Source organism: Laetiporus sulphureus (genome assembly GCF_001632365.1).
Source record: "Laetiporus sulphureus 93-53 unplaced genomic scaffold LAESUscaffold_85, whole genome shotgun sequence".
NCBI lineage: Eukaryota > Fungi > Basidiomycota > Agaricomycetes > Polyporales > Laetiporaceae > Laetiporus > Laetiporus sulphureus.
Window position 1 is genome coordinate 5893 of NW_024468594.1, and position 27497 is coordinate 33389.

The 27497-nt window shown below is 51.8% G+C and overlaps 10 protein-coding genes across 10 annotated transcripts; 5 read left to right on the forward strand and 5 right to left on the reverse strand.

Moving 5' to 3' along the window:
- Positions 1 to 54: 54 nt before the first annotated feature.
- On the forward strand, positions 55 to 1044 carry LAESUDRAFT_764714 (uncharacterized protein; the record flags this gene model as incomplete). The annotated part of the gene is made up of 1 exon (XM_040913491.1): positions 55 to 1044. The coding sequence occupies one exon, from the start codon at positions 55 to 57 to the stop codon at positions 1042 to 1044; it is 990 nt and encodes a 329-aa protein (XP_040758032.1).
- A 240-nt stretch (positions 1045 to 1284) lies between these two features.
- Positions 1285 to 4131, reverse strand: LAESUDRAFT_732387 (uncharacterized protein). The gene is made up of 13 exons (XM_040910232.1): positions 3908 to 4131; positions 3681 to 3833; positions 3234 to 3630; positions 3070 to 3181; positions 2968 to 3021; positions 2736 to 2916; positions 2592 to 2682; positions 2434 to 2540; positions 2170 to 2374; positions 1961 to 2105; positions 1754 to 1911; positions 1680 to 1693; positions 1285 to 1627 (listed from the first exon to the last, which is right to left on the reverse strand). The coding sequence occupies exons 1-13, from the start codon at positions 4039 to 4041 to the stop codon at positions 1582 to 1584; spliced, it is 1797 nt and encodes a 598-aa protein (XP_040758033.1). The 5' UTR covers positions 4042 to 4131; the 3' UTR covers positions 1285 to 1581.
- Positions 4132 to 4313: 182 nt separating this feature from the next.
- On the forward strand, positions 4314 to 6418 carry LAESUDRAFT_816588 (uncharacterized protein). Its single transcript, XM_040914791.1, has 4 exons — positions 4314 to 4433; positions 4481 to 5317; positions 5368 to 5877; positions 5934 to 6418. Exons 2-4 carry the CDS (start codon positions 4483 to 4485, stop codon positions 5960 to 5962), a joined length of 1374 nt encoding a protein of 457 aa, XP_040758034.1. The 5' UTR covers positions 4314 to 4433; positions 4481 to 4482; the 3' UTR covers positions 5963 to 6418.
- Positions 6419 to 7647: 1229 nt separating this feature from the next.
- Positions 7648 to 10112, reverse strand: LAESUDRAFT_764717 (uncharacterized protein; the record flags this gene model as incomplete). Its single annotated transcript, XM_040913492.1, has 12 exons — positions 7648 to 7696; positions 7759 to 7772; positions 7831 to 7988; positions 8041 to 8185; positions 8258 to 8447; positions 8500 to 8606; positions 8667 to 9006; positions 9052 to 9109; positions 9164 to 9275; positions 9332 to 9716; positions 9773 to 9925; positions 9979 to 10112. The coding sequence occupies 12 exons, from the start codon at positions 10110 to 10112 to the stop codon at positions 7648 to 7650; spliced, it is 1845 nt and encodes a 614-aa protein (XP_040758035.1).
- Positions 10113 to 10617: 505 nt separating this feature from the next.
- On the forward strand, positions 10618 to 12316 carry LAESUDRAFT_709054 (uncharacterized protein). The gene is made up of 4 exons (XM_040906706.1): positions 10618 to 10629; positions 10678 to 11447; positions 11506 to 12039; positions 12091 to 12316. The coding sequence occupies exons 2-4, from the start codon at positions 10706 to 10708 to the stop codon at positions 12102 to 12104; spliced, it is 1290 nt and encodes a 429-aa protein (XP_040758036.1). The 5' UTR covers positions 10618 to 10629; positions 10678 to 10705; the 3' UTR covers positions 12105 to 12316.
- Positions 12317 to 13222: 906 nt separating this feature from the next.
- Positions 13223 to 14600, reverse strand: LAESUDRAFT_666462 (kinase-like protein; the record flags this gene model as incomplete). The annotated part of the gene is made up of 5 exons (XM_040905255.1): positions 13223 to 13413; positions 13470 to 13641; positions 13692 to 13810; positions 13868 to 14415; positions 14467 to 14600. 5 exons carry the CDS (start codon positions 14598 to 14600, stop codon positions 13223 to 13225), a joined length of 1164 nt encoding a protein of 387 aa, XP_040758037.1.
- Positions 14601 to 14912: 312 nt separating this feature from the next.
- Positions 14913 to 18059, forward strand: LAESUDRAFT_688293 (uncharacterized protein). Its single transcript, XM_040905984.1, has 4 exons — positions 14913 to 15245; positions 15315 to 15451; positions 15546 to 17105; positions 17160 to 18059. Exons 1-4 carry the CDS (start codon positions 15127 to 15129, stop codon positions 17945 to 17947), a joined length of 2604 nt encoding a protein of 867 aa, XP_040758038.1. The 5' UTR covers positions 14913 to 15126; the 3' UTR covers positions 17948 to 18059.
- A 326-nt stretch (positions 18060 to 18385) lies between these two features.
- Positions 18386 to 20120, forward strand: LAESUDRAFT_739675 (ATP-NAD kinase; the record flags this gene model as incomplete). The annotated part of the gene is made up of 8 exons (XM_040911025.1): positions 18386 to 18580; positions 18774 to 18850; positions 18905 to 18990; positions 19046 to 19189; positions 19256 to 19381; positions 19463 to 19563; positions 19615 to 19785; positions 19851 to 20120. The coding sequence occupies 8 exons, from the start codon at positions 18386 to 18388 to the stop codon at positions 20118 to 20120; spliced, it is 1170 nt and encodes a 389-aa protein (XP_040758039.1).
- A 1324-nt stretch (positions 20121 to 21444) lies between these two features.
- Positions 21445 to 22317, reverse strand: LAESUDRAFT_732400 (uncharacterized protein; the record flags this gene model as incomplete). Its single annotated transcript, XM_040910233.1, has 2 exons — positions 21445 to 22122; positions 22185 to 22317. Coding segments are annotated over 2 exons (502 nt in total), but the record flags the coding sequence as incomplete, so codon positions are not given.
- Positions 22318 to 24229: 1912 nt separating this feature from the next.
- Positions 24230 to 27403, reverse strand: LAESUDRAFT_709067 (uncharacterized protein). The gene is made up of 6 exons (XM_040906707.1): positions 26422 to 27403; positions 25118 to 26370; positions 24984 to 25060; positions 24797 to 24929; positions 24600 to 24744; positions 24230 to 24546 (listed from the first exon to the last, which is right to left on the reverse strand). The coding sequence occupies exons 1-6, from the start codon at positions 27377 to 27379 to the stop codon at positions 24440 to 24442; spliced, it is 2673 nt and encodes an 890-aa protein (XP_040758041.1). The 5' UTR covers positions 27380 to 27403; the 3' UTR covers positions 24230 to 24439.
- Positions 27404 to 27497: the final 94 nt, after the last annotated feature.

The window sequence follows — 27497 nt, forward strand, 5'->3', positions numbered from 1 at the left end:
CTCTCGCCCGCACACACCCCGTCGCACCTCCTCGCCGCGTCCGTCGCGGCCGTGATGCTCCTCGCGGGCGTCCCCGAGGCGTTCACGCGGCTGTTCTGTAGTCGGTATCGCGGGACGCTCGCGAGTCTGCTGGATAATGCGCGCGCGTTGAGGGAGGCGCTGGGCGTTATGGGGGCGGATGCGAGTGAGGAGGTGGAGGTGGTGGTGAAGGAGCAGGAGGCAGAGGAAGGCTCGAAGTCGCAGGATATTGGGGTGGACGAGGCGACCTTGGATGACGAGGCAGCTCAGTCGTTGGCTGAGACGATGGACAGCCAGGAGAGAGAGAAGACGCATGGTGACGACGGACGCGAGATCGAGAAGGGACACGACGTCGCGCCGGAGGACAAAAGGGGGCATGATAGCGGAAACGAGCAGGTCCAAGAGAAGGGCAAAGGTAAGGAGAAGGACGCCGAAGAAGCTCAGAGCACAGCAGATGGTGAGGAGAACACCGGGGACGGAGAGAAGGAGGAGCCGCAGAAGAATCGGGACGAGGAAGAGAAGGAAACGGAGAGAGAGAAGTCGGAGGGTATAAGCAAGAACCCAGAGGAAGATGTCATCCCGGAGGACGAGCTTGCACCACCTCAGGCCGAACAACAGCCCAAAGCGAAAGCGCCTCAACAACAACAAGAGAACAGCAAAACGCAGAAAGAACCGACACAGCCGAAGAACACGAAAACAGTCCAATGCTGGCGTGCCTCCTACTTCGAAGTACGAGTCCCCGACGCCTATGGGGACGGGCTAGTGGACACAGAGACGATGGAAGACGAATGCGCCCACGCGGACGTGGACGTGGACATGGACGGCGCCGCCGCAGCCGTCTCTATCCTAGGCATGACCGCGCTCGGCCTTGCACGCGTGGACTTTGAGAGAGGCGAGCATGAGCGTGAGGTGCGGCGCGCGGAGGTGATGCTCGTTAGACCGAGGGTGGTCTCGGAGAATATTTTGGGATGGACGGGGCAAGAGCGAGATGGTGTTGATGGGGATGTGATGATGGGGGTGGCATAGCAGCCGCCTCCCGTGGACGCATTGGACGGATTGCTGGATGAGAACGGTTAGATGTAGAATGTCGTAGTATGTATTCCGATGTAATGATACCATGAGCGTATTCGACGACGTTGACTGCTATCGCAATGATGATAATTTGTTCAGTTTGTGTCGACGATGAGGCTAATCTTAGCCGTAACTTTCACTCATTCTGTTAGAAAGCTTGGTGGTATGCTCATGTCGACGATGGGCTGCTCTTAGCCGTAACTTTCGCTCATAATTGTGGACAAGGATTACCATGTACATTGACACATCGGCACGCAATCCGAAGAAAGGAACCTGAAAACAGTGCGTCGCTCCTGTGGTGACCGAGCCGCATACATAGACATGAAGATATGATACGCATGAGCACGTTTTTGCCCTCGTTCTGCTAACCCACCCCCCCTGAACCCAGTCAGTAGTCATACATTTCCTCCTGTTCAAGGCCACCTTAATCATTTCAACGCAGTGTACTACATCTCCGCGGCAGCCTAGGCGCTGTGCGTTCATATTGCATGACTACTGAATCGCGAGTTCGTCGTCATAGACAATCGTAGCAGGACCCCTAGGTGATGTCAGTACAACCATCTCGAGCAAGGGCGAACCGGATGTTCCACCTTCGTTCCTCCCCCTAGACACCAAAAATTAGCATCAGCTGTTGCGTCAATCGGAAGAAGTTGACAGTCAATACATTCTCGATCCAACTTAACTGCGCCTTCAATTCCGTCAGACCAAACGACAGCACAACACGATACTTTTGCTTATAATAAATGCCCGTCTTTCCCAATACGGGCATTTTCGGAACGCTAGACGTGTCTGCGGTTACCGTGCACAACTTCGAAAACATGTCTATCATCGTGGAGTGAGGACAACATCCACGGTGAACCAACTAACATACCGGGTTCGCTGTCGGTCCATCGCGGATTCTTCATGGATCCCTTGTACCGGAGGATATCCGCTTCGATAGTATCAAGTTTATAGGAGTACAGTGATTCTTGGATGAAAGGTTTCTCGAACTCAGCCTCCTCGGATATTTTGGTTCCCTGAAAAGAACTTGAAATGAGTGACGAGTGATGAAAGGTAGGTTCCACGACTCGAAGATATCACCCTCTCGAGAATAGTTGAAAAACATGGACCAACCACCCGTCGGCCAGAGGCATTCGAATGAACGTTATTAGACCTCCTTGCGTGCTCAGGATTTGCAGCGTCATAGTCAGTCACGCAATCGGTCCCGTATGTAAAGCGAGCAATACGAGCAGAGACAAAGTGGTCGAGGTAATATGATATGGCGCCCTCGGCCACTGCTTTATGCCTGCTCGGACGTCAGCCTGCATTATTCGTTAGTGATACGCAGAAACGGTGAATACAGACGTATGGTTGTCCGGCCTTGAAAATGCGACACAGAGGGTTACGCAGTATTCATTCAATTGAGAGAACAAATAAGGGCTGGCAGCAAATCCTCCGACAAGGAAGACAGTCTGCAGATCACATTCAGCCTACGTTCACGGAATGTTCGGCAGCTCTGTTACCGATACTGGTTTTTCTGCCTCGTCCAACTGCCTCTTGATAGCTTGCTTGATAGCCGATATGGATGGCTCAAAGAATGAGGCAACTTCGTCTCTGGCGTATACCGACGTAAGCTCCAGTATGTAATAATGCGTTATCCCACATACCCGGACAGAGCTAGCTGCCCGTTCCTGATGCCAGCTTTGAGATCTCTATCCCGCATGGACCCAAATTTGATGAAGACTGAGTCACCAGGGCTGCTGAACGTCGGCTTCGCAGACTTGTCAAACTGCTTGAACATTTCTTCAATGTCCTCATCGTTGCCAAAAGTGGATTTGGACAGCTTTACTACTCGATTATTAAACACAAGCAATATGAAGAGGATTCATCACCGCAAACGTTTTAAGAAGTCCCGCGCACGAAAGCTGACAATAGTCGATCCGTGGAAGATACCTGAAGTTAAGATTAGACGGATATGGCACAATATGCGGAGATGTGCACATTCCGGTCGAGCAATCTCTTCCATAGACAGTGTGTCATCGTTTGCTATCTGATATGTATTAATATCCACGGTTCCTCCTCCGGCGTCGACGATCATGACGGTTTTGTCATCCTAGCAATCTGGACATTGAGTAGTCTCATGTGAATTAAGATGGCATACTAACCTTGATAGAATCAATGGCTAAGCCACTGGCGATGCAATAATGAATGCTTGCTTCTCCTTCCGTCACAAATTGGACTCGAGCATGGCCTTCCAAACTGTCTGGGATGAGACCTGCTTGCACAGCAGCATGGCGCATTTTGGTTTGCTGCCAGCCACCCCAACCATCGGGATGGCTAAAAACAAAATCAATGTTTCCCTCTACTGATTTCCAGAGGACATCTCCTCCGGCATGCGTCTCAACAATATACGATCGGGTGCATCTGTACAAATACGAAACAAAATCAGCGTATATGTCAATGATTGTCTTGCCGGGCGGGACAGGCGTCATGAAGTTGTACTTCATTTCTTCATCGCTGAACGCTGCCAGTTCATTGTGCGACTGAAGGTGGAGTTTGAACCTGAAGCATGCATTGTAACAGTGATATACTGCGAGGTAGAAATGACCTACCACTCCACCTTAATCCATTTCTCATCCTCCGCTTCGAGAAGTACATGGGATAGTGTTGCCTGCGCGCCACAAGCACGAACTCCTCCTTCTTTGTCATAGTACACAACAGACGGGATCTTTGAATCACTAGCAGTGCCCTCCTGTCCAGGAAACCTGAAATAGTGTCATCATAGTCCTACGTCTTTCAAGAAAGAAACCCCCGTGGTGCGAAAGGTAGAAACCCGTACCTTCTGACCCCATTGATTCTAGGGATCTCTCCAGGATCGAGGATGCTATAGCTCACGCCGCTGAAGGTGGTCCCAATATCCAGTGAGAGTACCAGCTTCCTGCACTTGCCGAAGTATGGCTTTCTGGATGCCATCCCGAGAGAATGAACCAAAAGGTGGGAATGAGGCCAGTCGAACCTGAAGGTTAAACGTTGAGTAGCAACATACTGTGTCTTGCACGCGCGGGAGTCGTGTACGGCCTCATGGCACTACGAAGCAGGAGGATAGTACCGCGTGCGCCATCGGCGTAGCCTCGGGAAACCATCATATCTTAGTAATGCAACCATGAAAATCAGCGTACTCATCGCGACTTCTTTTCTATTTCATGTGACAGGCCATGCGTTGTAAGGCTGACTCGGGTTGCGCTGCGACCGCAAGGCTTTACTCTCGCAACGCCGTCCTACTACGACTCAGGATTACCTTTACACCTTACTCGTGCAAACCCAGTTCGTTGACAACGGATCCTGCTTTTCACGTTACGTTTCGGGTATGTTAGATTGGACCTGTGCCACTTAAATGGCTTACTGTTGGCAGTGATGAGCACATTGTATGGTAAAGCTCGGAAGACGGTGGCAGATCTTTTTCGATCACAAGAGCCAGATCCCACCATGTTGCCGAGTGAAACATTACAAGACGGAAACGGTTCGATCCAAGCTTCAGAACCATTGTCGATGGCCCCGTTGGAGAGATGCGAGTCGGAAAGAATGTGTCAATCGTCCGACTTACCTTTCTCGCAGGAACAGGAAGCACACTTGCGTTCTCTTCCGAAGGAGGCTAGCAGGAAGCATACACACGAAAATTCACAGCTCCATGAATACCCTGCTAGCCCGTCAGACTTACGCAACGAAAGTGCGGAGTTGCGCCGTGCCCTGTATGACAGAGATCAAAGGATATCGTCCCTCCAGAATGAACTGGTTCTCAGAAACAGCCAAATTGAAGGCCTGATGAATGAGCTCAATGCATCCAGGGCTTTATCTCAGGCTCGAGCCGACGAGCTGCGTGCAGCCAATGCTTATCACACAACTGTCGGGAACACGGTGTCGGACGCCGATGTACGACACATCGTAGAGAACCTCAACGAGGAGATATACCAGTTGGCGGCACAGATTGTCCATGTTTGTGAATCGTCGACATCCGTTTCAACCGCTCCATCCGACGACATGATCAAGCGGGCTGAGAATACGATTGGCTCCTTGTTGACAAAACAATTAAGAAAGGGACGGGGACGAGACGAACCGATGCTCATACAAGTCGCAATGCAAAGCTGCATCATACACCTCGCAAGCAAGCTTACGCGCGCATGGGCTTTTATGCTTCCACAAGCTTCAGGGAATTTGATGTACGAACTGTGGGGGAAAATGAAGGTTGAGGGTGAGCGGCCATGCTCTCATTGACTTTCATTGAGACTAACGGTTACATAGAATGTCAGACTGTGGCCGGACGATGGCGAGCGCTGACCATGCGGCACTTGGCGGCACGGGATACACATCAAGCGGCATTGTGGTTCGCACGAGAGTGTGCGGCACATTTGGAAAACATCCTGTACCTGGTCAGACTGACGAAGAAGACGGTTAAAGAGGCCATCCACAAGTACAGCGACAAGATCACGAATGTGTTCGACCATGTACTTTCGCTGCAGAGGACTGTCGTCGAGGATATAACTGCCTGCGAATTCCAATTGATGATCGCCAAGCCTGGCCAGAGAGTCAACCTCGAGACCATGGATGATGAATATGGCGATGGACACACCATCGGGGATGCACCGTCGCCGGTCATTCTCTGCAACACTGGAATGGGCTTATGCCGTGTAGCCAAGGTTGGCGAAGAGAACAAGTTGGACACGATACTGCTGTTGAAATCCCGAGTTGTCTCGGACAACGTTTTGCACGAGCTTGATACTCACAGCGCATCCGGTCGAGAGTCCAAGGAAGGTGAGACGAGCTGTCTTCGAGATATGACGATGGCCACTAATGGTCACTACCCGTAGGGCAACGGGAAGAAATGATGACCTATTGAGCTAAAGTCCGTGTCGCTGTATCTTGATGTGGTAGTATTCTTCGGACAGCCTCCTCTTGGAGAAAATGTCAGGTCATCGACTCCAGCATGCACGTATGATGACGCAGTGACTGTCCTATCGCTGATGCAATCTTTCGTTGCGCAAGGGCTCAGTTTAGCGATGCAAATCACTACTCACGTATTAGAACCTTCGATTCCGATACGGTGATGGATGAACTGCGTTTGTATAAATCGTTGACGAATGATGAGCATGACACACATAGAGGTGATGCTCGCATTGAACCTGAAGCACTGCAGATGAACCAGACGGCATGGACAGCACGATCATGCTCGCAGCTTTCGTTACGACCATGGTCGCTGTTGCGGGCACCTTCTACGTCCTTGCTACACTTTGAACTGAAACCCGCAACCCCCACGTGAACCGAGCACCTGCAAAGGGGTTGAGGAGGTTGTCGGGCTGTCCTATAATTGCGCTAATGGGCCTGCCACACCCGGATGCAGTCGCCCAGAGACCTTCACGGTGCACCCGCCAACATCGCTCATGAGTCGCATGCGAGTTTTTGACCCTTCTTGCCTTAAAATGGCGATTTGATGACTGGTTGAGCTTTAACAGTGCTCGGCAGATGACTGCTCTGCGTTTGAGTACAATATAGCCGATGGGGACGTGGGGGGCTAACCAACCTATCAAAAGACGTATCGACGCGAGACCACCTCCTTTGGTGTCCGAAAAGCGGATCTCGGCCAATCCCCTGTCAGAAGATTCAATCATAATTGCTTCTGTCGTCGCCGCGAATCATAGTAGGAGGTGTGGGGCGAAGACCCGACACCCAAATACTGGCTCACGGCGTAGGGAGAGCGGAGTTACATCGGCCAGGACCTCGACAAGGCGCTTGGGAAAGACGAGGATGAGATGGACGTGGCGGAATAGTTGGGAGAGATTAAGCGCTCTGAAGTGTATGCGTTTATGTGGTTGTGGCAATCTTTAGGATACGAGAATTTCGTGCTGAATATGTGATAGACTGACCTTTGTGGAGCGGGCACGCTTGTACGTAAGTACTATCGGGAGAGAGTTGACACAGGGTCTCGCTTGTCCTCGTAAGCGTATTCAAGTTTGCGGAAATGGAGACGAATCAGTTTCCTCTTATTTTCAGCGGATTCCTTACTGACGGTTGTGTTAAGAGCAGGTAATTCCAACTCGTCTGCTAATGCTCAATTTAGAGCTTCCGCCGAAGGTTGATGAGCATACTGGAAGGCAAACGGCTTGCAAGTGCCAATGGAGCGTCCGCTCCTAAGCGACAATCCAAAGGTGCCTCTAACGAAACTGCGAACGGAAAAGCGTAGTCTCTTCGACAATCGAGCTGTGAAAAAAAGAGCTTGCGAAGGGCGCGTTGATGTTTGTTTGTATATATCAGCCGCTCCTTTTGTCACTCTTACCATCGCTAGCCTCAGCGCCTACAAGGTAAAATAACGAAGGGATAACTTCAATCAAATCAACACATTGCAGTCGCACTTCGCAGTGCGATGAGACAAGAAAAGTACAAGCTAGAAGTTATAGAGATAATTGGAATCGCCTGTCGTGAGACGAGAACAGTGCAACCAAGAGACTTCAGAGAAGACCATTGGAATCGCTGCTGTCGGCTCATGCGACTCCAATGCTTTTGGGTGGAGAAGAGCTTCCTAACCTTTCAGTGAATCGCTTCAGCATCATCGTCATATACCACAGTTGCGGGGCCGCTATACGTTTGTGCATGTCAGATCGAGCCTCGGCACGTTCCCATAGCAAGAATGTAACTCACCGTTTCTCCTCGCCCTGTTGGATATGATCGATGGTCAGTAGGATCCTGTCACGCATGGCACAGGACACGCACATTCTCCATCCAGCTGATCTGCGCCTTCAGCTCCGTAAGCCCGCACAGCAGAACGACCTTGTAGTGCTGCGTGTAGTAGACACCTTTGAGTCCGTGTTGCTGGACCTTGGTAACGCGTGAAGTATCGGCCTGCACCGTGCAGAGCGTGGCAAACGACTCTGAGCAAGAACATTTACAGGCAAGTTGCGATGTGTTTTGCATTGTGCCTACCTGGCTCGAGATCCGTCCAACGAGGGTCTTGAGTCGTTCCTCTGTAACAAGTTATCGACGTATGGAGTCTGTCAAGGGTCGTGGACTCATGTGACTCCTTGAAGAAGTTCCGGTACATCTCTTCCTTATCTCTCACTCGTCGTCCCTGTCAGACCGAACATTGGATGACTAATCGTGTGAGGATGGATCGGCATGCACTAACTTTATTCAGTATTACTGAGAATGAGTCTCCCAGTGCACGGCGACCAGAAGGGCGGGTAGTAATGCGCCCGCGCCTGATACGGTGTTCTGGATTGGTTTCATCATATTCGACAGTGCATTCTACCCCATAGGTGACCTTCATCACTCGCACTGAGACCCAATGCTCTAGATAGAACGCTACAGCACCTTCCGCCACCGCCTTGCTCCTAGTGTTTGGTGTCAGTATCCTAAATAAATTTATAATTGTGATACACTTACGTGTGACGATCTGGTCGGGCGAGTGTCAAGCCATAGTAACTCAAGGAGCTTTGCAATCGCGAGAACAGCCAAGGGCTCGCCGCAAATCCACCAACGAGGAATACCATCTGCAAACAGCAGCTGTCAACAAAGCACAGTTTGTCTACGTAGCTATGGGAGACTCTCACATTAAGTCCACCGTTAACAGACCGACGCTGTCCTTCAACAGCATTGACGATTGCTCGAATGGACGGCTCAAAGAAAGAAGCGAGCTCATCGCTACCAGAAAGTGAGTCAATGTCGATCTCGAACATATCGTATCGCCCGCGCGTACCCGGTAAGAAGCAACTGTCCTCTGCGGATATTGACGATGGATCGTTGCAGCTCATCGAACCGAACTTGATATACGAGTCTTCACTGCGGTCCTTGAAGATGGGCTTCGTGTACTTGTCGAAATACCTTATCATCGTCTTGATATCCTCCTCATTTCCGTAATAAGAACCACACAGCTTATCTGTGTCGTGTATTCTGTGTGGTCAGGGAACCAGACGGATGCAAGAGCAAAGAATTCACTGGCCTTGCAAAAATGCTTGAGCTCGTACGTTCACTCTGGTTGAACCTTGCAGAATACCTATGAAATGGTGAATACTCGCAAAGCGAATGAGAATGCTGTATAGCAACATACAATCGGGCGTGGCCACTTCTTCCATCGACAACGGAGCCACCGTCACAAACTTGTACGCGCTAATGTCGACAGTTCCCCCACCGGCGTCGACGATCAGTATATTCTGCCCGATCTGACAGCGGCAAAAAAATCAGACCATGATGCGATCAAACGAACAAAAAATACTACCTGCATAGAGTTCGCGGCGAGGCCCTTCTGAATGCAGAAGTACATACTCGCTTCGCCTTCCGTTACAAAGTGAACACGGCCTTGACCGGCTGCGGTATCCGGGATCAGTCCGCCCAGGACAGCAGCGCGGCGCATTTTGCTCTGTTGCAACCCTTCCCAACCGTTCGGATGGCTAAGTACGAACTCGATGCGATCTCCAAACGAGCTCAGCAACAGGTCCCCTCCTGCATGGGAATCCGTGATGTGCTTTCGGGCACATGAGTATAAATAGGCTAAAAAGTCTCCAAATACGTCCACTGCAGTCTTGCCAGTGGGTAAAGGCCGTGCAATGACGGCATCCAGATCATCTGGGGCCAACGAACTCGGGCGTAGATGAAGCTTAAACCTGACCAAGCGGTTAGACCACTGCACACGTCTAAATTGGTGCCTCAAGTAACCTACCACTCGACATAGATGAGGTTTTCGTCTTCGGCCTGCAGATCCATTCCCGGGAGCGCAGCTTCCGCACCTGCAGCACGAACTGTACCATCCTGACTGTAGTAGAGGATGGAGGGAATTTTGCAGTCCCCCGCAGCATTTTCCTGGCCGGGGAAACTATCAAGTGCATCAGCGCTATTGGATTGGGATACATGTAACGAGCCCATTACCGGGTGACATTTTGTATCTCCGGTATCTCATCCGGGTCTAGCACGGCATATGAAACTCCACTGAAAGTCGTGCCGACGTCGAACGCAAGCACAAGCTTTCGCTGAAATCCGCGGAACGGCTGAAGAGGAGACATCGCGACTTAGAGGAAAGACGTCTCGGAAGTGAGGGTACAGTGCCAACATGCCGCTTGGGCATATATGACACTGGACAACGGGTCCCGAAGCATCAAGCACGAATCAGAAACCTCTCTGGTTGCTCAAGCCGAGAAGAACGAGAGACGTCAGAGGCTGAAACAGGTAAGTCACTGAAATGGGAACGTCATTGCCAGTTGCATTGCTCATCAACAGCAACTGAACCTTCGTTGCCTGAGTGGGACTGCTTCTCAGCGATGACCTATCCAACCTAGTCAACGTGGTGTGCCGTTGCATACAGAGTCGGTCTTGAAGACAGCAGCGAAGAGCCTCCATTGAGAATGTTCAAGTTGAGAAAGCAGCCACGAGGCGAATGCTGCAGTGGAAGCGAGCTCGAGGAAGCACTTTAGGCATTGAAATAAACTCCGAGCCGAAAAGTGCTGCACGGAAACTTCCGCGCACACGTACCAGGACGACTGCGCAGCAGCGTACATTCGGTCTGTTCATGTTCTACCAGCTGTACGCCCTCTTCTGTCGCATTTTGCCCAACGTATTGATGCAGGACAGTCAGGACGTGTCGGGCAGTGCTTTGTCTATGCCACACAGTAGAGGACCATCCATGGAGGTTACTCTTACTCAAAAGGAGGCCAACGCTCCCAAGCAGGACCCACGAAACGGGACTTCGCAGGCGCATGTGTCTGGGCGGGGACGCGCTCAACGCGCAGAGGAGGACAGCCAAGGGACGGCGGCAAAGCTGACGGAGGCCGAAAAAACTCTCCAGAAGCTGAACGAAGATCGTGCTCAGTTACGACAAATCACTCAAAACCTTGAGGAGCATTTTCGGGCGCTTCAAAAGGAGTTTCAGCGGGAGGAGCAGGCTCGACAGGAGTCCCGTCATGCACTTGCAACCGCACAGAAGAAGCATGAGCTCACGGTAGAATTGCTGCAAACCAGGACCGCGGAGTTGCAGGATGCGCAAAAGTACCTAGGCAAAAACGACGGTGTCTCGGATGCGGATGTGGTCGGATCTCTCGAGGCCCTGAACTCACAGATATTCCAGATGGCCGCCCGATTGGCGGGGACATTGGAATATAGACCCGAGAGACGCGCTGCAGGTCCGGGGGCGAAGGGAGTGGGGGACACAGAGCATTTCGTGGGCAGATCCATGGTTGTTCTCCTTCTTGAGCAGCCACACCACAAAGATCCCATCTGTGTCCAGATTGCGCTGCAGGCGATGTTCGTGTCTCGTCTCAACAACGTTATTGCAGCATGGAGTTTCACAAATCAGGAGCATGAAAACATTTTCCAGGAAATCTATCTGCGGCTCAGGCGCGGCGGTGAGTTGACCAACGAGGATCGTCTGGGATCATACTGACGTCGTACATCACATGTTAGAGAACCAAACTGTATTCGGTCGCTGGCGCGCTCTCAGCAGAGGTTATCTCGACACACTGTCCAAGGAGGAAGACACCGTGACAGTGGTCCAGAACTACCTCGTTCGAGGCGTAACGGACGTAGTGGTGACCTCTGGGTCCGCTCTGGGTCCGGAATGCCTCGGACAACTTCTGAAGAACCAATATGGAGGCAAGCTTAAGTCGATTGTCCTTGCCGCTCTCGAGATACGGAAGGTCATAGGAGAACGCGTCATTTCTTGCGACATAGAAGTAATTGGCAACTTCTATGACGTGCCCTTCGACCCAAAGACCATGGAGGACGAGTATGCCAGCAACAAGGATAAGCATGCAGGACCTTCGTCACGGAAAATCCGCGTGCTGTGCGCGACGAGTATGGGATGTCAGAGAATCGGGCGAGGTGCTGAGGATGAGACGCGCGTGGTATTGCTGTTAAAGCCAAACATCGTGTTGGAAACGGTCGTGAAAGAGTTGCAGATTTCCGAGAAGCATTCTGCTGAATCCAAAAAACTGCGAGGTGAGTGTTTTGCCTGGTGATTGGAGTAATGAATCTGACAGTGTATCGCAGGCGAATCTAAATAACTTCCATGGAGTGATTGTTTCAAGCGATGAATACGCACGTTGCCCGTAGCGAGGGTGTAGTTGCCTGCGTCAGATGGATGACCGAGGCTGTGAACGGTGAGTTTGATGTGGTAGGTAGGACGAACGTTGCGCCAGGTGTGGCACGCAGGAGAAGGGTCAAATTACGTAATATATAGCCAAATATCCAAAATGCCAGATTTAGCTTATTTTCTCTGATCAGAACTTGGATTCGCGCTGGCCGTCATGAGTTCTTGTCTCTTTTTCTCCTGCTTTTCGTCAGTAGGGAGGTATGCTCTTGAGCCTTGAGTCCCAGTCAAAATCGGGTCAGCGCGGAGCGGGGAGAGTGAGGAAGGACGCGACATGTGGAGCATTTCGACGGGCCCTGCTCTCCCCTGCCTAAAGCGAAAACTGAAGACCATAAATTTAGTGGCTCACAGAGTGTTCAACAATCGGGGCAAACTGGTATCGTGGGTGTCGAGCCATCCTCATCTGCCGAAGCAGCGTCCTCCCCACGGCTTTCGTCTTGATGCGTATCTTCCGCATCCGAACCATCCGCAGAGCCTCCGCCGGATGCCAGCTCTACACCGTTCATCGCTGCATCGACTACCGTTGGCCCGGCATGCGGAGGGGCATCATCGATGAAGAAGTATTATAATGCAAGCGTCAATCTGGCCGTTACAGTCGCAGGGAGAATGCACACGTGGGAATCCAGCACGTTTCGCAGCTTCTCTCCAGTGTTCTCAACCTCACCCTCGCCATCGGACACTGTCAGAAAGTTAGCTTGTTCCCTATCAGGTGGACCATATGAATGCCAAAAAGCAGGCTCTCAAGTCTCCTCTCCTTGCTGTTTTCATCCGTGAGCTCCGGCGAAGGACCCCAGTGGCTTGACAGTCTTTGTGGTATTCGTAGTCCTCTGCTTCTTGCGCGGGTGTTGAGCCATGAGCTGATGAGATGTACTGTAATAAATTGATAGGTATGTCTTGACCAGATAATGTGCGCGTTAAGACGGCCAGTTCACCCGCCGGATCTGAATGGTGAGTAGAGTAGTAATTCATCAATCATCCGCATACCTATCTATCTATCTATCAAGGGCGTATTCTCTCTAGTATGCGGGCATATTATTCCGCGTCAACAAGCCATGAATCGCTCAACAACTCCTCCGCCGTCGCCCGCTCGTCCGGATCAAGATGCAGACATCTCCGCAGGAACGCGCCAGCGTCGTCTATGAGGTCTTCGGGCACGACGTTCCACAACGTCATCTGCGCCTCGATGCACACGTCCAACATCTCCGGCTCAAGCTTCAACTCGCCTTGGAGGGGAAAACATCATCAAATCGAGTCAAAAGAATCGATGGGAGACGCGTACATCTCTCGTTAAAGTATTCTGCCGCGAGCGGAGAGACGTTGAGCTGCTTCGCGCGAAACGGCTCCCCCGTGAAGCACATCATTTGGTATAACATACTTTCAGTCTCGGGGAGATTGCGTCCCTTGTCAACCTTGTAGCGGAATAAGGCACGGCCATTTATAAGCTCGTAGGCCTGGTGAATGAATGAGGCGCAAGTTAAATCAATGGACACAAATGACAAACCAAACACCCAAACGACCAGATGTCCGCACTTTTGTCCCACTCTGCACCAAGGAACACTTCTGGAGGCCGGAGAGGAGGAACGGTTATAACGCGGTTGACGTGTAGTTTTGAATGGACAGCTACATCGGTTCGAATATGAGCAATGGTGATGGGAGATGCACGATGACTTAATTTACCTGTTCCGAAATCACCGAGTAAGTACGTAGCACGTAGCGCCTCCTCCATAGGCATCATAGGCAGCGGCTGGGACACTGCCGTACAGATAATGGTACCCTGCGACCTTTCCGGCTCGTGGTGACGAGGAGGATCCTCAGCAATCCACCGCTCAATGTCCTCGGTTCCCATCTGAGTCGTGAAGAAGATGTTGTCATGCTTCAAATCGGTGTGGATGACCTGGCGGCTGTGCGCATGCGCGAGTCCGCGTAAGAGGTGGAGAATGATGCGCTTTGCGAGGCGGAAGGGAAAGGCCCTGGGTTTCTCCCCGCATAATGCGTCACCCAACGCCCTGACGTCGCCACCGTACACGGGTGTAACGATACATAGATGATCTCCGTCCGTCGAGACGCGCCCGGGGACGTTAAATTCGGTAATGTAACGCTGGCAATAAGGCGATTGTGGCAGTGCAGAGACAAGACGAAGTGCGTCTGGCTCCCAACATTGTCCGGTAGGGATGAGGCTCGTGATGTGCCCCGTAAGTGCCTTAATTGCGACAAAATTATTCTCCCTGTTGAAGCATCAGCTGATGTCAGCCCAAAACTTGTGAACACTGACGTACACGCTGTCTCGAGCTAACCATGTACTCGAATGCATTCCCCAGCCCAATTTGCGCATAATCGTATAGCGTTCGTTCGGTCCAATGCGGTCACCAAAGTCAAACCGTGCCCAGCCGTATCCTCTTTCTGCGGGCATGCCGAGCGCCTCAGAGACGAACGTGAGATCCATGATCGCCTTCCCATCCGGACCAACAGAGATGCGATAATTAGTAGGCTCCTTATCAGACGACATGGTAGTCCTGAAAAAGCGGCGCTGGGAGATGGCTGGTCGAAAAGCAAGTGTTGTCGCTCTCCACCAGTTGTGGCACATGTGATCGGGTGCAGTGATTGTTTCAAGCGATGAATACGCATGTTGCCCGTAGCGAGGATGTAGTTGCCGTCAATTGGCTGACCGAGGTTGTGAATGGTGAGATTGATGGGAGGAGTCAGATTACGTCATATATAGCTAAATATCTGATCAGAAATCAGAACAGGGCTTATCGCGCTACCATCGCGCTACCGTCATGAATTCTTGTCTCTTCTTCTCCTGCTTTTTGTCAGCAGAGAGATTGTTCTTGAGCCTGGAAATTTAAAAGCTTGACGGTCTACATCGGAAAATTTTCCTCCCTCGCTGGTGTCAAGATTTTCTGCAGCCGAAAGATTCGATCGACACCGTTCTGACGATGGGCATCCTGGGACTGACTACATACCTGCGCGAGAACAAGGCGACGCTCGCGCACACGCTTGAATTTGCCGATGGAGACGACGAATGCCTTACGACAGTTGTCGTGGACGGATGGTCGTGAGTAGTGACATATATAAACTCAACCTGCGTTCTGCTTAGTACGCTCGGGTCTTCGTGGCGATGCAGTTTCATCTACGAGTTGATCCGTTGCGCAGACCTTCCCTGGGTGTATGGTGGAGAATATGATGTTTTTTGTAAACTGATAGCTCAGGTTGTCTCTGCATGGATTAGGGTGGGGCTGCGAGTGGTGTTTGTATTCGATGGTGAGTTCTGTCGATTATGTTCGTATCTCCTTCCTGGAGCACGAACAGCATGAGGCCTTAGCGAGAGCATTCGCTCACGAGACACATTTCGCAGGACCTTACCCTCGCATTAAATTCCCCACTATCATTGCTCGTTCCAACCAGACTAACATCCACGGTGGCTTGCTCTTCTTCAGAACCTCTGCTGCCGCCCGATCGACTTCTCGTTTCCTGCACGAGACATCTATGCTCCCACCCCTTGCATATAACGTGTGCATACGAACTTTGCTTGATCTTACTTCCAATACACAATACCATCATCTGCTGGATGTGCATTTTGCGGATGAAGAAGGCGATCCGTACGCAGTCGCTCTCGCAGGACGTCTCGGTGCGTACGTCGTGGGCCGGGACTCGGATTACGTGATCTTGAATACGGAAGGCTACAAAGGATACATTCCGATGGACGAGATGGTCTGGCACGCCATCTCGTCGATTGCTGTGTCAGAGACAGATAGCGTGAACGAATCCATCTACAGCGGGGCTGACGAGGAAGTTGACGATGATGGGTTCCAAAAGGTACGCAGACCAAAAGCACGCAAGCGTACCGTCGCAGAACAACGAACGGGACGGGGCCTACTGCCTCCAGATGTTTCCAATGAACCCAGTGCTCGTCTCATGCTCATGGTCGCTGTCTACACTCCCGCCTCACTTGCGTCTCGCTTAGAACTCCCCGTATCGCTTTTATCTCTTCTGGGGGCGTTGGTCGGAAACGACTTTACTGGGACGTCCGAATCTGCGGCCTTACTCTCTGCACAAATCAGCTCGCCGCGCAGGAGCCTACGGTCGCTATTCTTCGAGAGGCAGCTTACTTTAGTGCAGCGGATCACGCGGGTGGCAAAAACGCTCCATACAATCCTTGCCACAACGATGTCATCTCATCAGGCAGCGCCCAAAAGAAGGAACAGGAGACAGATTGGTAGCGTCATGGAGTTGATCGATGCTGCTGTGACCGCGTTGCTTCTGCGGCCTCCAGATACTACGGCCGCCGGCGAAAAAGAGTCCATAGTGGAGCGCATTGCCGAAGCGACATTGCAGTATGCGTTGCCTCGTCATGACGGTCGAGATACTAGCGAGGACGGCAGTGTTGCAGAGGAAGACCGGGAGCAGGGCTCTTGGGCATCTGACATTTGTGCAATCCATGCCCACGAATCATGTCCTCTCTTCGCATTCCTTTCGCATCACCAGAATGAACGGGAGATTGTCTCACATGCATACGATGCAGCCAATGGCGATGAACCCCATCCGCGATATTTTGGAGACGAGCAAGGTCCGCATGCACGCGTACGAGCGTTGTACCTCTCTGCCTACCGTCGAGGCGACTTGGATCCACATATACTGGATGTTCTTAGCACGGGCACGGCTTGGTCGCGTTTGTTCCTGGAACATCCGGACAAGGAGACCGTGTCGAGGAGCATCGGGCGGCCCATCCGAGAATGGTACTACTCCTTGCTTGAGTCTGGCATCGGGCTGCCACGACACCCAGACGCGGATGCGAATGAAGAGGAAAACTCGGAAGACGAACTCATTGATGTCGTGGAGGAGAGTGATGACGATCTCCTTGCTCCTTTGCGAGGTGCGTTGGAGCAGCTGGGTGACCAAGAGGATGCGAACGGTGGTGTGTTGATGTCCACATCAGCACAGTCCTCTTCTGACATGTCGGCTCCACCAGTCCAGAAAGTCGTCACCGAATACATTCGCCGAGGAACGCACCTTGCTGCAGAGGATGTGATTGTGCCGCCTTTGGACGCGGTGTTGGCTAAGCTTTCGGTTCCTATCCCTGTCTCTGTCCAACAGAATACGCAAAATGGGTCAGCTCTTCCGGTGCAGCTTTGGGAGGAAAATGCGCGGATGACGTTCCTATTCTGTGCACTAAGTTCTAATGTTCCGAGCGCTAGGCGGGTGCGTGGGGCTCAGCTCGCAGCCGTGCTTGCGGTAAGATGGACGGTGATGCGTATGCACCTCCGCGCGGAGGAGAGCAAGGGTAACAAGGACAGAGAAATGGAGAAGTGGACGAAGGACGAGGCGAGGGCATTTCTAGCGGCATTTTCGTGGACCTCGACAAAAGAAGATCTTGCGGAAGCTCATGACTCAGTAGTACCAGTTCAGGAGCGCAACATTCAGCTTTTGGCTCAAGTCAGCATGGCAGCAGAATGCATCGGGCAATTGGCTCAAGTCCTACTGCTCGCAGACCTTGTGCCGAGTCCAATGCCAGTATTCTCTGGACGTCGATTCCATGCCGCCTTGACAGATGGAACCGCGCAGAGTGCAAATACCCTCCTCGACAACTTATTAGCTGCATGCGTTGAGGGACAAGAAAATGCTTTCGCTGAAAAGATCCTGAAGCCGAAGAAAGAGCGGAAAAAAGCTGCAGCTTCACCTACGCCATCGAAAGTACGGCCGGCAGGACAGGCACGGAAGCAAAGCGTGTTTGAAATCCTATCCGGGCTGGATGCATGATTGTCTATGTGTATGGATGATGTCTATTGTAACTACTAAGCCTGCTGTATGTACTCTTTCGAATCGACGGGACGTTAACCTCGCAGAGGAACAAATCTCAATGACTCCGAGCGATTTCTCGTGTGCGTGAGAGTAGCAGCTTTTCTGAGTATCTATGCGGACTCCAAATAGTAATATGCGCAATCGAAGACGAGGTGGGGAGGAGACGTTATGTCGACCATTCCCCGGCGTGTGAGAGGCTGAGGCAGACCGCACATCGAGACGCCACAGGCCGATTATGGGCGCTTAACTGCTCAACGCCTCCTTGCCGCGCGCAATGTTCTCCTTCTGCCATTCGGCTCTCCGACAACGATGTACATGGCTTGCACATCACTCTATCGCTCATTGTGCTGTGCGGCATCAACAGAAGTCAGCTTTCCTATCTCGACATAGCACAGCATGGCATCTTCAAACTCGGTCCATGCCTCAGTTGCGGACGTTCGCAACGTACGTGTACTTGCTGCACGCCATGCTAGACCATACCGCTATCGACTATCGAACACTACCTGTTGGTTCCATATGGTTCTGTATGAGGCATCACCAGAAGCTTCCCTACCTTGCGAGTTGAGGTGGTTCTGCGACGTCAACTTCACGGTGACTTAATTCGAGCGAGTTCGAGTTCGCTATTGTTGGACAACGGCATCCTGAGTGGACATAACACATCCTCCAGCACAGGCCGGTTGCCTCGATTGTGACTCTGACCTTCCTCTCTCTGCTATTTTGACCGTGTGCTGCCATTTGAGGCCAGTGAACTTACAGAACTTTCCTCAGATCCCTCAGGTTCGAGCGGCCTCCGAAATCCGTTCTCATTGTCAATAAACATCGAACAAAAGTCATCGTAGATGCCATCGAGACGCTACTGTCGTGAGCACAGCATGACATGATCAATGCATGTGATAGACTGAAGCTTATTACAAGCTATCTCCGAGAAAAGTACCCTGACGTACGCATCTTCCATGAGGACCGACCGGACATGCCCGGAGGCGTAGAAAAGTGGCATCCAGGTACGGTTAGTACGAATGAATCAATGATCTTTACTGGAGGTCCGGTTGTTTATAGGTACCGACGCCGAGAAAATTGACCTTGTCATAACGCTTGGAGGCGATGGCACAATACTCCATGCCTCATCGCTGTTCAAAGTAGGCGCGGTGCCACCTGTATTGAGCTTCTCCATGGGAACCCTCGGATTCCTTCTCCCGTTCCGTTAGTAGCTCACATCCGTGCTCCCCGTACTACCTAGCTGATAATTTCAATTGCGTTCATCATTAGATATCGACGATTATGCCAAGGCTATCGACAGCGCCTTCGAAGGACGCGCCACCGTGTTGCACCGGATGAGGCTGTCCTGTAAATTCCAGAATGCTGATGGCGAGCACGTGAATGCACACTGCGAAGGTTTGTACGTGAAACCCTCCGTCAGGCATGGAAGTGGTTGTGTCTCGATGATTGTAGGCCGACGCTGACTTCCACCGATAGACTGGCAGGTCATGAATGAAGTCGCGCTTCACCGCGGCTCGAGTCCGCATCTGATCACGATCGATATTTTTGTTGATGGACAGCATCTGACCGAGGCTGTTGTAAGTATCACAATTGCTCGTACATCGTAGATTTGACTGGGAGGCGGGTAGTCGGATGGGCTGATTGTTTCGACACCAACTGGATCAACGGCATACTCGCTCTCTGCTGGTGGACCCATCGTCCACCCATCTCTCAGTGCCCTCGTCCTCACTCCGATATGCCCGCGCAGCTTGTCCTTCCGCCCTCTCGTATTCCCATCTTCATCGTCGCTCACGCTGAAGGTAAGCATGGTCATCTCATTCTATTACCGATTGATGACGATTTCGGTGTCCTACGGCGTACGCAGGTCAGTGAGCGCAGCCGTGCATCGGCAGGGCTCTCCATGGATGGCCAGGTCTCGCACGTCCTAGGTCCCGGCGAGGCGGTCACAGTTCATGCATCATTGCATCCGATTCCCTGCATCAACCGCTCGTCCATTGCCGAGCCACTCGACATGCTTGAAGGCGAGGGGGCCGGCCCTGGGAAAGAGGACGACTGGGTCAGGGATATCAACAACCTGTTGCAGTACAATGCTACGTTTAGGAGCAAGGCGCTGCTGAGACATAGCAGAGCATAGGTCCTATGTGTCTGTGGTGCCGGTGTATATGTTACAGGTATGCATTGCAATGGAAGACGGAACTACGCTGACGACGAACACAATTGGGCAAAATGTGCGTCTCTTCCGAGACGTAAGATATATTGCTTGAGCTGTCGTTTCAGCCTTTTAAATGTGAGCGCCCTCGTCCAACACATCTGATAGGAAGACTGAGGAAAGTACAGCTATTTTGTTCTTACCTGCTCTGAGAAGACACATCTATGAAGTTGTTCGTATGTCGATTGTGTACAGCTTCACCTCCTCCATATTGAATATGATCTGCCTTTGGTGGCGTTGCTGAGCTGTGCGCAGCACACACGTGGGAGACTCGGAAATGGAAGCGGACGCCCGGTAAGCTTGAGAAGCGGCTGTGTTTCTGAACAATGCAGATACGTCTGGAGGCCATTCAACGGAAGTGTCTTAAGCACTGGATTTGCTGTGCATCAGGCGCGCGTGGGCGCTTTGTCCCATGTGTCCACAGTTTGTCGCTTTCATGTTGGGCCATGCTGTCATCGAATCTCGTTACAAGCTTAGATGTCTCACAATCCAGCCAGAGCATTCAATAGTAAACGCATAGCTACCAGATATGGTGTGCCTGCGTGCTCACTCTGCAGTTTGCGACACCCGTGCATCGCTTCTTATTGTGTTTTTGCTTACAAGACAGGGCCCATTGATCGACACTCAAGTCTTTCCATGCAACCTCGGTGATAACGGACAGAAGTTCAGGCGAACGCGTCTGCGAGCAAAATTTATACTTGCCAAAGGTACGGTATCAAACGATGTTTCGCATACGGTGTTAAACCACGGTGATCCGCCGACTTACAGGGTCCGACTCGATACAAGGCCCTCGTGTGTATGCCGGCCCTTTGAAAAAGTCGCAGCTGGCACATGACTTCGAAATGGAGAGCTGCACTCTTGGTAATTATGCAGTGTTAACTCAAGACCGGAGACCGGAGAACTGTTTCACTTCGACTTGCGTAGAGGCCAGCCGCTTCTGGAGCTGTTGCCTCCATTTCGCCGAGAAGGGGAGTATCGCCTGCTGCAGAGCTGTCAACAAGACATCAGCGCTCTGAATCGAGATTGCATAGCACGCGACTGTTGTTGGCCGGAGAAATGTAGAAAACGATTTGCAGCCCGGTGATATTGGCCTTGTGCGAATAGTGCTTCGGCGCTGTCATCCACGTACGGGGCCTGTGTAATTGACATAGGCTCGCCGAATCTTCAAGAACAGTCCATGAATCAGTATTTGACGAGACTCTGATCGGCGTGGCCTGACGATTGGATAAACCCATGAGACTGATTCTCGAAGGTACACCGAACAGCATCAATTTCAAGCCAGATCTACGTAGCGACTGCATGTGTAAGGTAGGTCATACGTTCGTATCAAATACAAGTATATGGATTATAAGATAACACGGTAGATTGTGCAGGGAGTGAACGGAAATAGTCAGAAATGTGGAATATGGGTATCAATGTGCAACATTTTGAGATGCAGGAAGCGCTCGATGCTGGATCAAATACTACAATGAGGTATCAAGGCGATCACGTCTGGGACCGGGGGTACGTCCTTTCAAGGCCAGTCAAGAATTTCTAACAAGCGTTTGTATCATAAGGATCATGGTAGGTGCCTTTCTAGCCAACTGAGTGCCTTCTCTGTGCGAGAAGGTGTTGGAGAAGGACTGCGCGACTTCGCATCAGAGGGGGAAGGCAAATCCAAGTGCATTGATGACCGTTTGGAATCCGTGCTCGTGGCGTCCAAATAATCTGGCAAGCCGTCATCCGATCCGCTTGCCTCGGGTTGGACGATAACATTGATTATCTCGTATTGGGCGAGAGTGGAGACAACGGCCTTCCATGCCATCGGCCCAATTTCGACCATGCGCCTTTCATGCGATGCAACGACGCTGACGGTGAATGTGATCCGCTTGCGATCGATCGTCGCAAGTTGGTCGGGAAAGACACGCTTTGCAAATGCCACGGCTTGCTGTGAGTTTCCAATAGGCTGCTTGAGTACTTGCTGTGAATGAACGATCCAGTGCGACTGACCTCGAAAGTCTCCGCAGGAGTAACGTATACCATGCGCTCGCCCAAGCGGTATGTGACGACCTCCGTCGAGTCAGCATGGGAACGAGCAGACCTGCGACCTTGCGGAGATCTTCTGCGAGTATTAGTGTCCATGCGGCCCATGTGCTCTTGAAAGAAAGGGGAGAGGGTGTTGCAGTAAAGAACACCGCTCTCAAACTACGACGATTTATATCATCTACAAGAAAAACTTCCGGCGTCCATTTCAAGACGTGCATAGCCAATCCCGATCACACGCTATCCGGATCCATGCGGTGCAAGCAGGGTTGCACGGAGCAATGCAAGGTGAGACTTGTGACACAGCATCATGAGCGTCAATCAATGACACGGCCGCTATCACTGCCACAGACGCTCCAGTGTGGCGCCGATGCAGTACTGCTACTTATGCTTTGTGTCCACTTGCACTGCCGCTGCCAGCGCGGCGAACTTTTCTCATATGCGACGAGTCATTTCCCCCTCACGTCGCGCAGCAGTCGTACTTGGGCATAGCTTGCACTGGTCCCTGTACCAGTCCGATGTCGTGGTATCATGTAGTCTTTTATATTTTTCACTCCTACGCGGCCAGAAGCCGTTTCTATGGCCCATAGCCTCACTGCCCCTCCTATACGTATGGGCTCACCTCCCAGAGACGATCTTCCTGAGGTTCTATAATGCTGTGATTCCCTTCCATGGTCTGCGCCTCAGGGGATCAGCTTTCTGAACTTATTGGCCATCAACCTATCACACAGTATCGCCTAACTGCGTAATCCGACTGTGATCGCTCGTCACCATGGTCAGTCATTGTTTTTCTCCCGCTATTTTCAAACGGAAAAGGCGCATACTACATTATATGAGGGATTGATTCAACGAACCTGATCGGCAATCTATGAACACTTGCGATTGTATGGTCGGCTCAGTTGTGCGGCGCCGAGACCACTTCATTTCTCACGCGCCCTTCTTGCAAATCTCTTCTAGAAAACCCCTGGAAGATCGTCGTAGAAATTGATCAAGAGCGAGCCTTCCCCCGGGCTTCCGCTCTAATTCCCTTCTCCGTGTAAAAGCAATATCAAAATGTCTCCCTCAGTATCTTTGCCCCACTACGTGACATGCGGCCATCTCAAAACAGTAACGCAACCGCTCGGGATATGCCACCTCGTCATCAGCAATTGGCAGCCATAACCGACCTTATCGGAAGCCAGATAGTATACGGCATAGCGGTGCCTGTATCAACGGCGGCTATGTTTTGACTGTTTTGACACCTTAGACGGAACGGCATTGAACGCTCATATCTGTCGGCGGTATTGTTGAGAATGGACCCAGATAGAACTAGGCCCACTATTCAGCGTAGCGTTCGCCCATGAGTCTATCGGAGAGCAAGGTTTACACTCACTGCAAGATCAAAACCTTGAAAAGGCCATCGAGAACGACAGACCGGCTAATACACCGTTCCTGCTACTGCAAATATGCATATATCCGCAAAGCATCGCAATAGATTCACAGAAGTGATCCATGAAGCATGCAGAATGGATATCCAGATGACTCACTGTCAGCTTGCGAAGCTAGTGCACTAGTAGTGAGCGCTCGCACTGGTCTCACTGCCTTGCACAGCATGCATCATAGTATCTGAGAGGATATAATCGAGCAACGCATTCATGCTTCCTGTGAAGGGCACGTCAGGTTTCATGACAATTTATGGCGATCGATGGGTGCACGTTGAAACTGTCCGAGTATGTGTGATGACAGACGTCCTCTCCAGCTGCTCTTCTACCGCATCAAACGTAGCTTATCGGGTAATAACCAGGTAAAGACCTACTACCTGAGCGCGAACTAGACAAAAAGCGCTGCTTCGACGGACGTCTGAGTGGCCTGAGTGCCATCGTTTGCGAGAAAAAAAATAAACAAAATGAACGACTTACATGGAGCAGGTCTGTCGCATTCCTACACAGGCAGCAGACACCTGTCATCTCTGGGGGCCGGCGAGGTTGAACTGCAGCCGCTTCCATCGTCAACACGAGTGTGTTCATGATAGACTGCAAACTTTCATTGGCGAGAACACATAATGAACGTGTATAACAAGAATGCATCCAATTGTCCCAGAGATGGAGGTTCATTACATCAGTTGCGACCGTGTTCTATCCATAATGAGCGCCCGAGGTATAGAGTCCAGTAGATCTACTTAGAATGTGAGTGAGCCGCGATGCAATTACACTGGTATTTCCGACGACCCCCTCGATGCCAAGCTATACGCGGGAAAGAACACGTCGACGGCGTCGAGCCTCCGCTAGCGGGAGCAGAGCAAGTGCACCCCCTGATGGCGAGTCATTTGCGTCGCCATTGGCCACAACAGCTTAAACGCGACATGTAAGCGTATGACCCGGAACAGCAGTTTGGTGTACCCACGCGTAGATGACGTCTCGCCGACGGACTCTTGTGCCGTCTGTACGGGAGTTGAGCTGGTGCCTGCGACGTTTGAAAAAGAGGAGCCGTCGTTGGGCGAACCAAGATCCGGAGACTGCAGTTGTTTAGGAAGCATCGATCTCCGTCGCTGTGCAAATAGCTATCAAGCAACTGTGATGCCTTGAGGAATTGAAACAAACCTTGTTCGTACCCGCGACGTTGGTCCCTTCCAGACCGATCAAGTATTTGGTCTCGTCGACATGCGAGCGGCGCTCGGCGCACTGTACCACCCATGCGACGCCGACGACAAAGGGTCTTGGCTCTTTGAGAAGCCTGTATGTGTGATTGTCAAGCACATGCATGGGAGCAAAGGCACTGTGCGCGTACCGGTATCGAGTGAGCGTGCTCATCAGCCCGTTCTTGTAGACAATATGCGTGCAAGTCTGCCCGACGCGAGATAATATCTATGCAAAGGCAGCTTGCAATCAGAACGAAGCTCTGCAGCTGCAGCCCAGACTCGCCTTTGCACCCATACCACTAAGCATGTCAGTGAAGAAAGGACTGGCGTCGTCCCCGTCGTCCGTACGGACGTCGATGAAAATCGTGCAATCTGAAAGGATATCGATGCAACCGTTTGAGGTGGAGGGGGGTAAACTGAGACTCCGAGTGGAGACAATGGCACCCGAGCTGCTTGCGCGCCTCATGAGTCCGGGTGCGCTGTGCATCTTCCCATTCAGGGAAGACACTCGGCTATCGGCAGCTTCAGATGAGTTAGACTTTCCCTTTCCGTGGAATGTCGAAGGGACTATGTGGTATTGTGATGACGTGGTGGGCGTATGTGGTTGCAAAGGTTCAGAGTCTATTGACATGCTCCTGCGCGGGGAAATCCCCGGCAAATTTTCCCATCTGCGTGATTGCAACTCCAGCGTAGCAGACTCCCGACGTTCGCCAGCGAAAATCCCCGACGAAGAAGGCGCACGCTCCGGATCCTGCGTGCTTCCGGAAGCATGTCCTGACCATTCTCCGACGTTTGATGAAGCTTCCAACCGACCGCTATCGAGTCGGACATGGTGGGAAAGAGCAGACTTCACAGGGCTGCCCTCCACACTGGGCAAGCTGGTTGGTTTGCTCGCTTTCTGAGTTACCCGACTACTCCCCATGAGCCTCCTCGCGCCGAAGGCGCCCATGAATGCTCTGCCATAGGAGCGCGAACGATCGTGACCGGGCCTGGCCACAGGATGGCCTTTCGCTCCAACGCTTGCCTTCGCTGGGCCAACAACCATTCCAGGGCGCGAGGGTACACCATTCGACCCAGGTGCAGGAGGAGGCAGCATTAGTGTTGTCTGTCGCGTGCTAGACGGTGGAGGCAGGTGGTTCATGCTCGTTAACTTGCGGACCGGTGTTGCAGGTATGGAGATGGCCCGGGACGTGGAAGTTGATGGACCATTGCGCTTGATTGACGTCCCAAATGGGATGTCATCAGTAGTCTTGTGGCTAAAGATCGCTTCATGTTTCCGGTTGTCGTTGGCATCATGATTGAAGCCCATGCTAGTGCTTGACCGCTGAGGCATGGGCATGCTCAGCTTCTGCAATGCAGAGGATAGCGACGATAGCGACGACTTCGGTGGATGTGTAGCATGAGCTGAGATAGTCGCGGTTTCCACTGTCGCCGCACGACTCCCACGAACTGGATCCGAGGGCGGCCTCACGAATGAGAGTAGTGAAGCCTGCCGTTTGGACAACGCAGGCTTAAATACAGAGTTTGGACCAGAGTCTACACGCGCACTGAATTAGACTCGGTCGTCCTCTTAGAATATCCACGCACCACTTTCAGCTCGCTTTGCAGTGAACTGGCCTTTAGCGCTTGCAGAAACCTGATCCCCACCACCCGGTGTACCCTCTCGTTGTCGGTTCGAGGTGCTCCGAGTAATACGCGAGTTGGCGGCTGCAGTGAACTTCGAAGAACTCGGGTTTGTTTTACGTGATTCTGACGGTTCATTCCGGTCTTGTTTGTTCGATGACACTGGACGAGGTAGGCGGCTGGACGGGGCAGCGGATATCTGAGACTTGACAGGCACAGTGGATATAAGCTCGTGGTTCGCGTACGGAACGTCATGGCTATTTGTTGTGGTTGGGAATATGAGACACTCAAAACGCGTGGACGAGGTGGCCACATGTCTATCAACAGCAGGAGTGACGGGAAGTGGCGTTAACGGAGACATAGGTGGCATCAAAATGGGCGGTTTTAGACCTTGCGGTGTTCTAGGCTTGTATGCACCAGTGCTACTCGAAGCAGGAACAGAAAAAGAGGATTCCGCTGTATTCAATGGTCTAGCATGAGACAAGTGAGGCACAGAAAAAGACTGCTGACGATCCATCTGTTCGCGTTGAGGAAGTCCATGAAGGTTAAAGTAAGGAGACTGCTGTATTGGAGGCACGGATCGCGAGCGTCGGACTGCAGTGGGAGGTGGCCTCGAATGGATGAGACCAGAATCTCTTTGCGAGTTCGAAAGTGGTTTCAACCAGGCGTCACTCTTCGGGGTCTCGTTTCGAACACGCTTCCTCATGGGTTCATCTGGAAATGGGGCCCTTCTAAGAGGAGATGAGGGCCTCTTCGAGCTGTTCTCCGGATGGAGATCATTGTTAGGCCGGGTCGAGCGGTGAGGTGAACTGGAGAGCTTCCGCTGCGCAGATTTAGCATCCTTTAGAGGAGAGCGGGACAGCTGGTGAAAGTCAAAATCCGGGAGAGCGAGCTGGGATCTGGTACGCTTGAAGTTGGGCATCAGCCACGCCGGTTGAGGATTAAGACAAACCCGTCGTCCACAATGCGACGCGACGGCGCTTCCCCAGGTGGACATCACGTGATCAACTACAGTTCGGTGTGGTCCACTTAAATTTTTT

Bases quoted from the DNA above. Each gene is read 5' to 3' on its own strand.
- LAESUDRAFT_732387 (XM_040910232.1), bottom strand. From the start codon at position 4,041: ATGGCATCCAGAAAGCCATACTTCGGCAAGTGCAGGAAGCTGGTACTC. The intron at 3,022-3,069 runs GTGCACATCTCC...TCTTAACTTCAG, and splicing joins AGAGATTGCTCGACCGGAAT to GTATCTTCCACGGATCGACT. The intron at 1,912-1,960 runs GTATGTTAGTTG...CCACGATGATAG, and splicing joins ATGGACCGACAGCGAACCCG to ACATGTTTTCGAAGTTGTGC.
- LAESUDRAFT_709067 (XM_040906707.1), bottom strand. From the start codon at position 27,379: ATGCCCAACTTCAAGCGTACCAGATCCCAGCTCGCTCTCCCGGATTTT. The intron at 24,930-24,983 runs GTACGCGCACAG...TCACACATACAG, and splicing joins AGCACGCTCACTCGATACCG to GCTTCTCAAAGAGCCAAGAC. The intron at 24,745-24,796 runs GTTTGTTTCAAT...CTATTTGCACAG, and splicing joins ACGTCGCGGGTACGAACAAG to CGACGGAGATCGATGCTTCC.
- LAESUDRAFT_688293 (XM_040905984.1), top strand. From the start codon at position 15,127: ATGGGCATCCTGGGACTGACTACATACCTGCGCGAGAACAAGGCGACG. The intron at 15,246-15,314 runs GTGAGTAGTGAC...GTGGCGATGCAG, and splicing joins GTTGTCGTGGACGGATGGTC to TTTCATCTACGAGTTGATCC. The intron at 15,452-15,545 runs GTGAGTTCTGTC...CACATTTCGCAG, and splicing joins AGTGGTGTTTGTATTCGATG to GACCTTACCCTCGCATTAAA.
- LAESUDRAFT_816588 (XM_040914791.1), top strand. From the start codon at position 4,483: ATGAGCACATTGTATGGTAAAGCTCGGAAGACGGTGGCAGATCTTTTT. The intron at 5,318-5,367 runs GTGAGCGGCCAT...ACGGTTACATAG, and splicing joins GGGGAAAATGAAGGTTGAGG to AATGTCAGACTGTGGCCGGA. The intron at 5,878-5,933 runs GTGAGACGAGCT...CACTACCCGTAG, and splicing joins CGGTCGAGAGTCCAAGGAAG to GGCAACGGGAAGAAATGATG.
- LAESUDRAFT_709054 (XM_040906706.1), top strand. From the start codon at position 10,706: ATGCCACACAGTAGAGGACCATCCATGGAGGTTACTCTTACTCAAAAG. The intron at 11,448-11,505 runs GTGAGTTGACCA...ATCACATGTTAG, and splicing joins TCTGCGGCTCAGGCGCGGCG to AGAACCAAACTGTATTCGGT.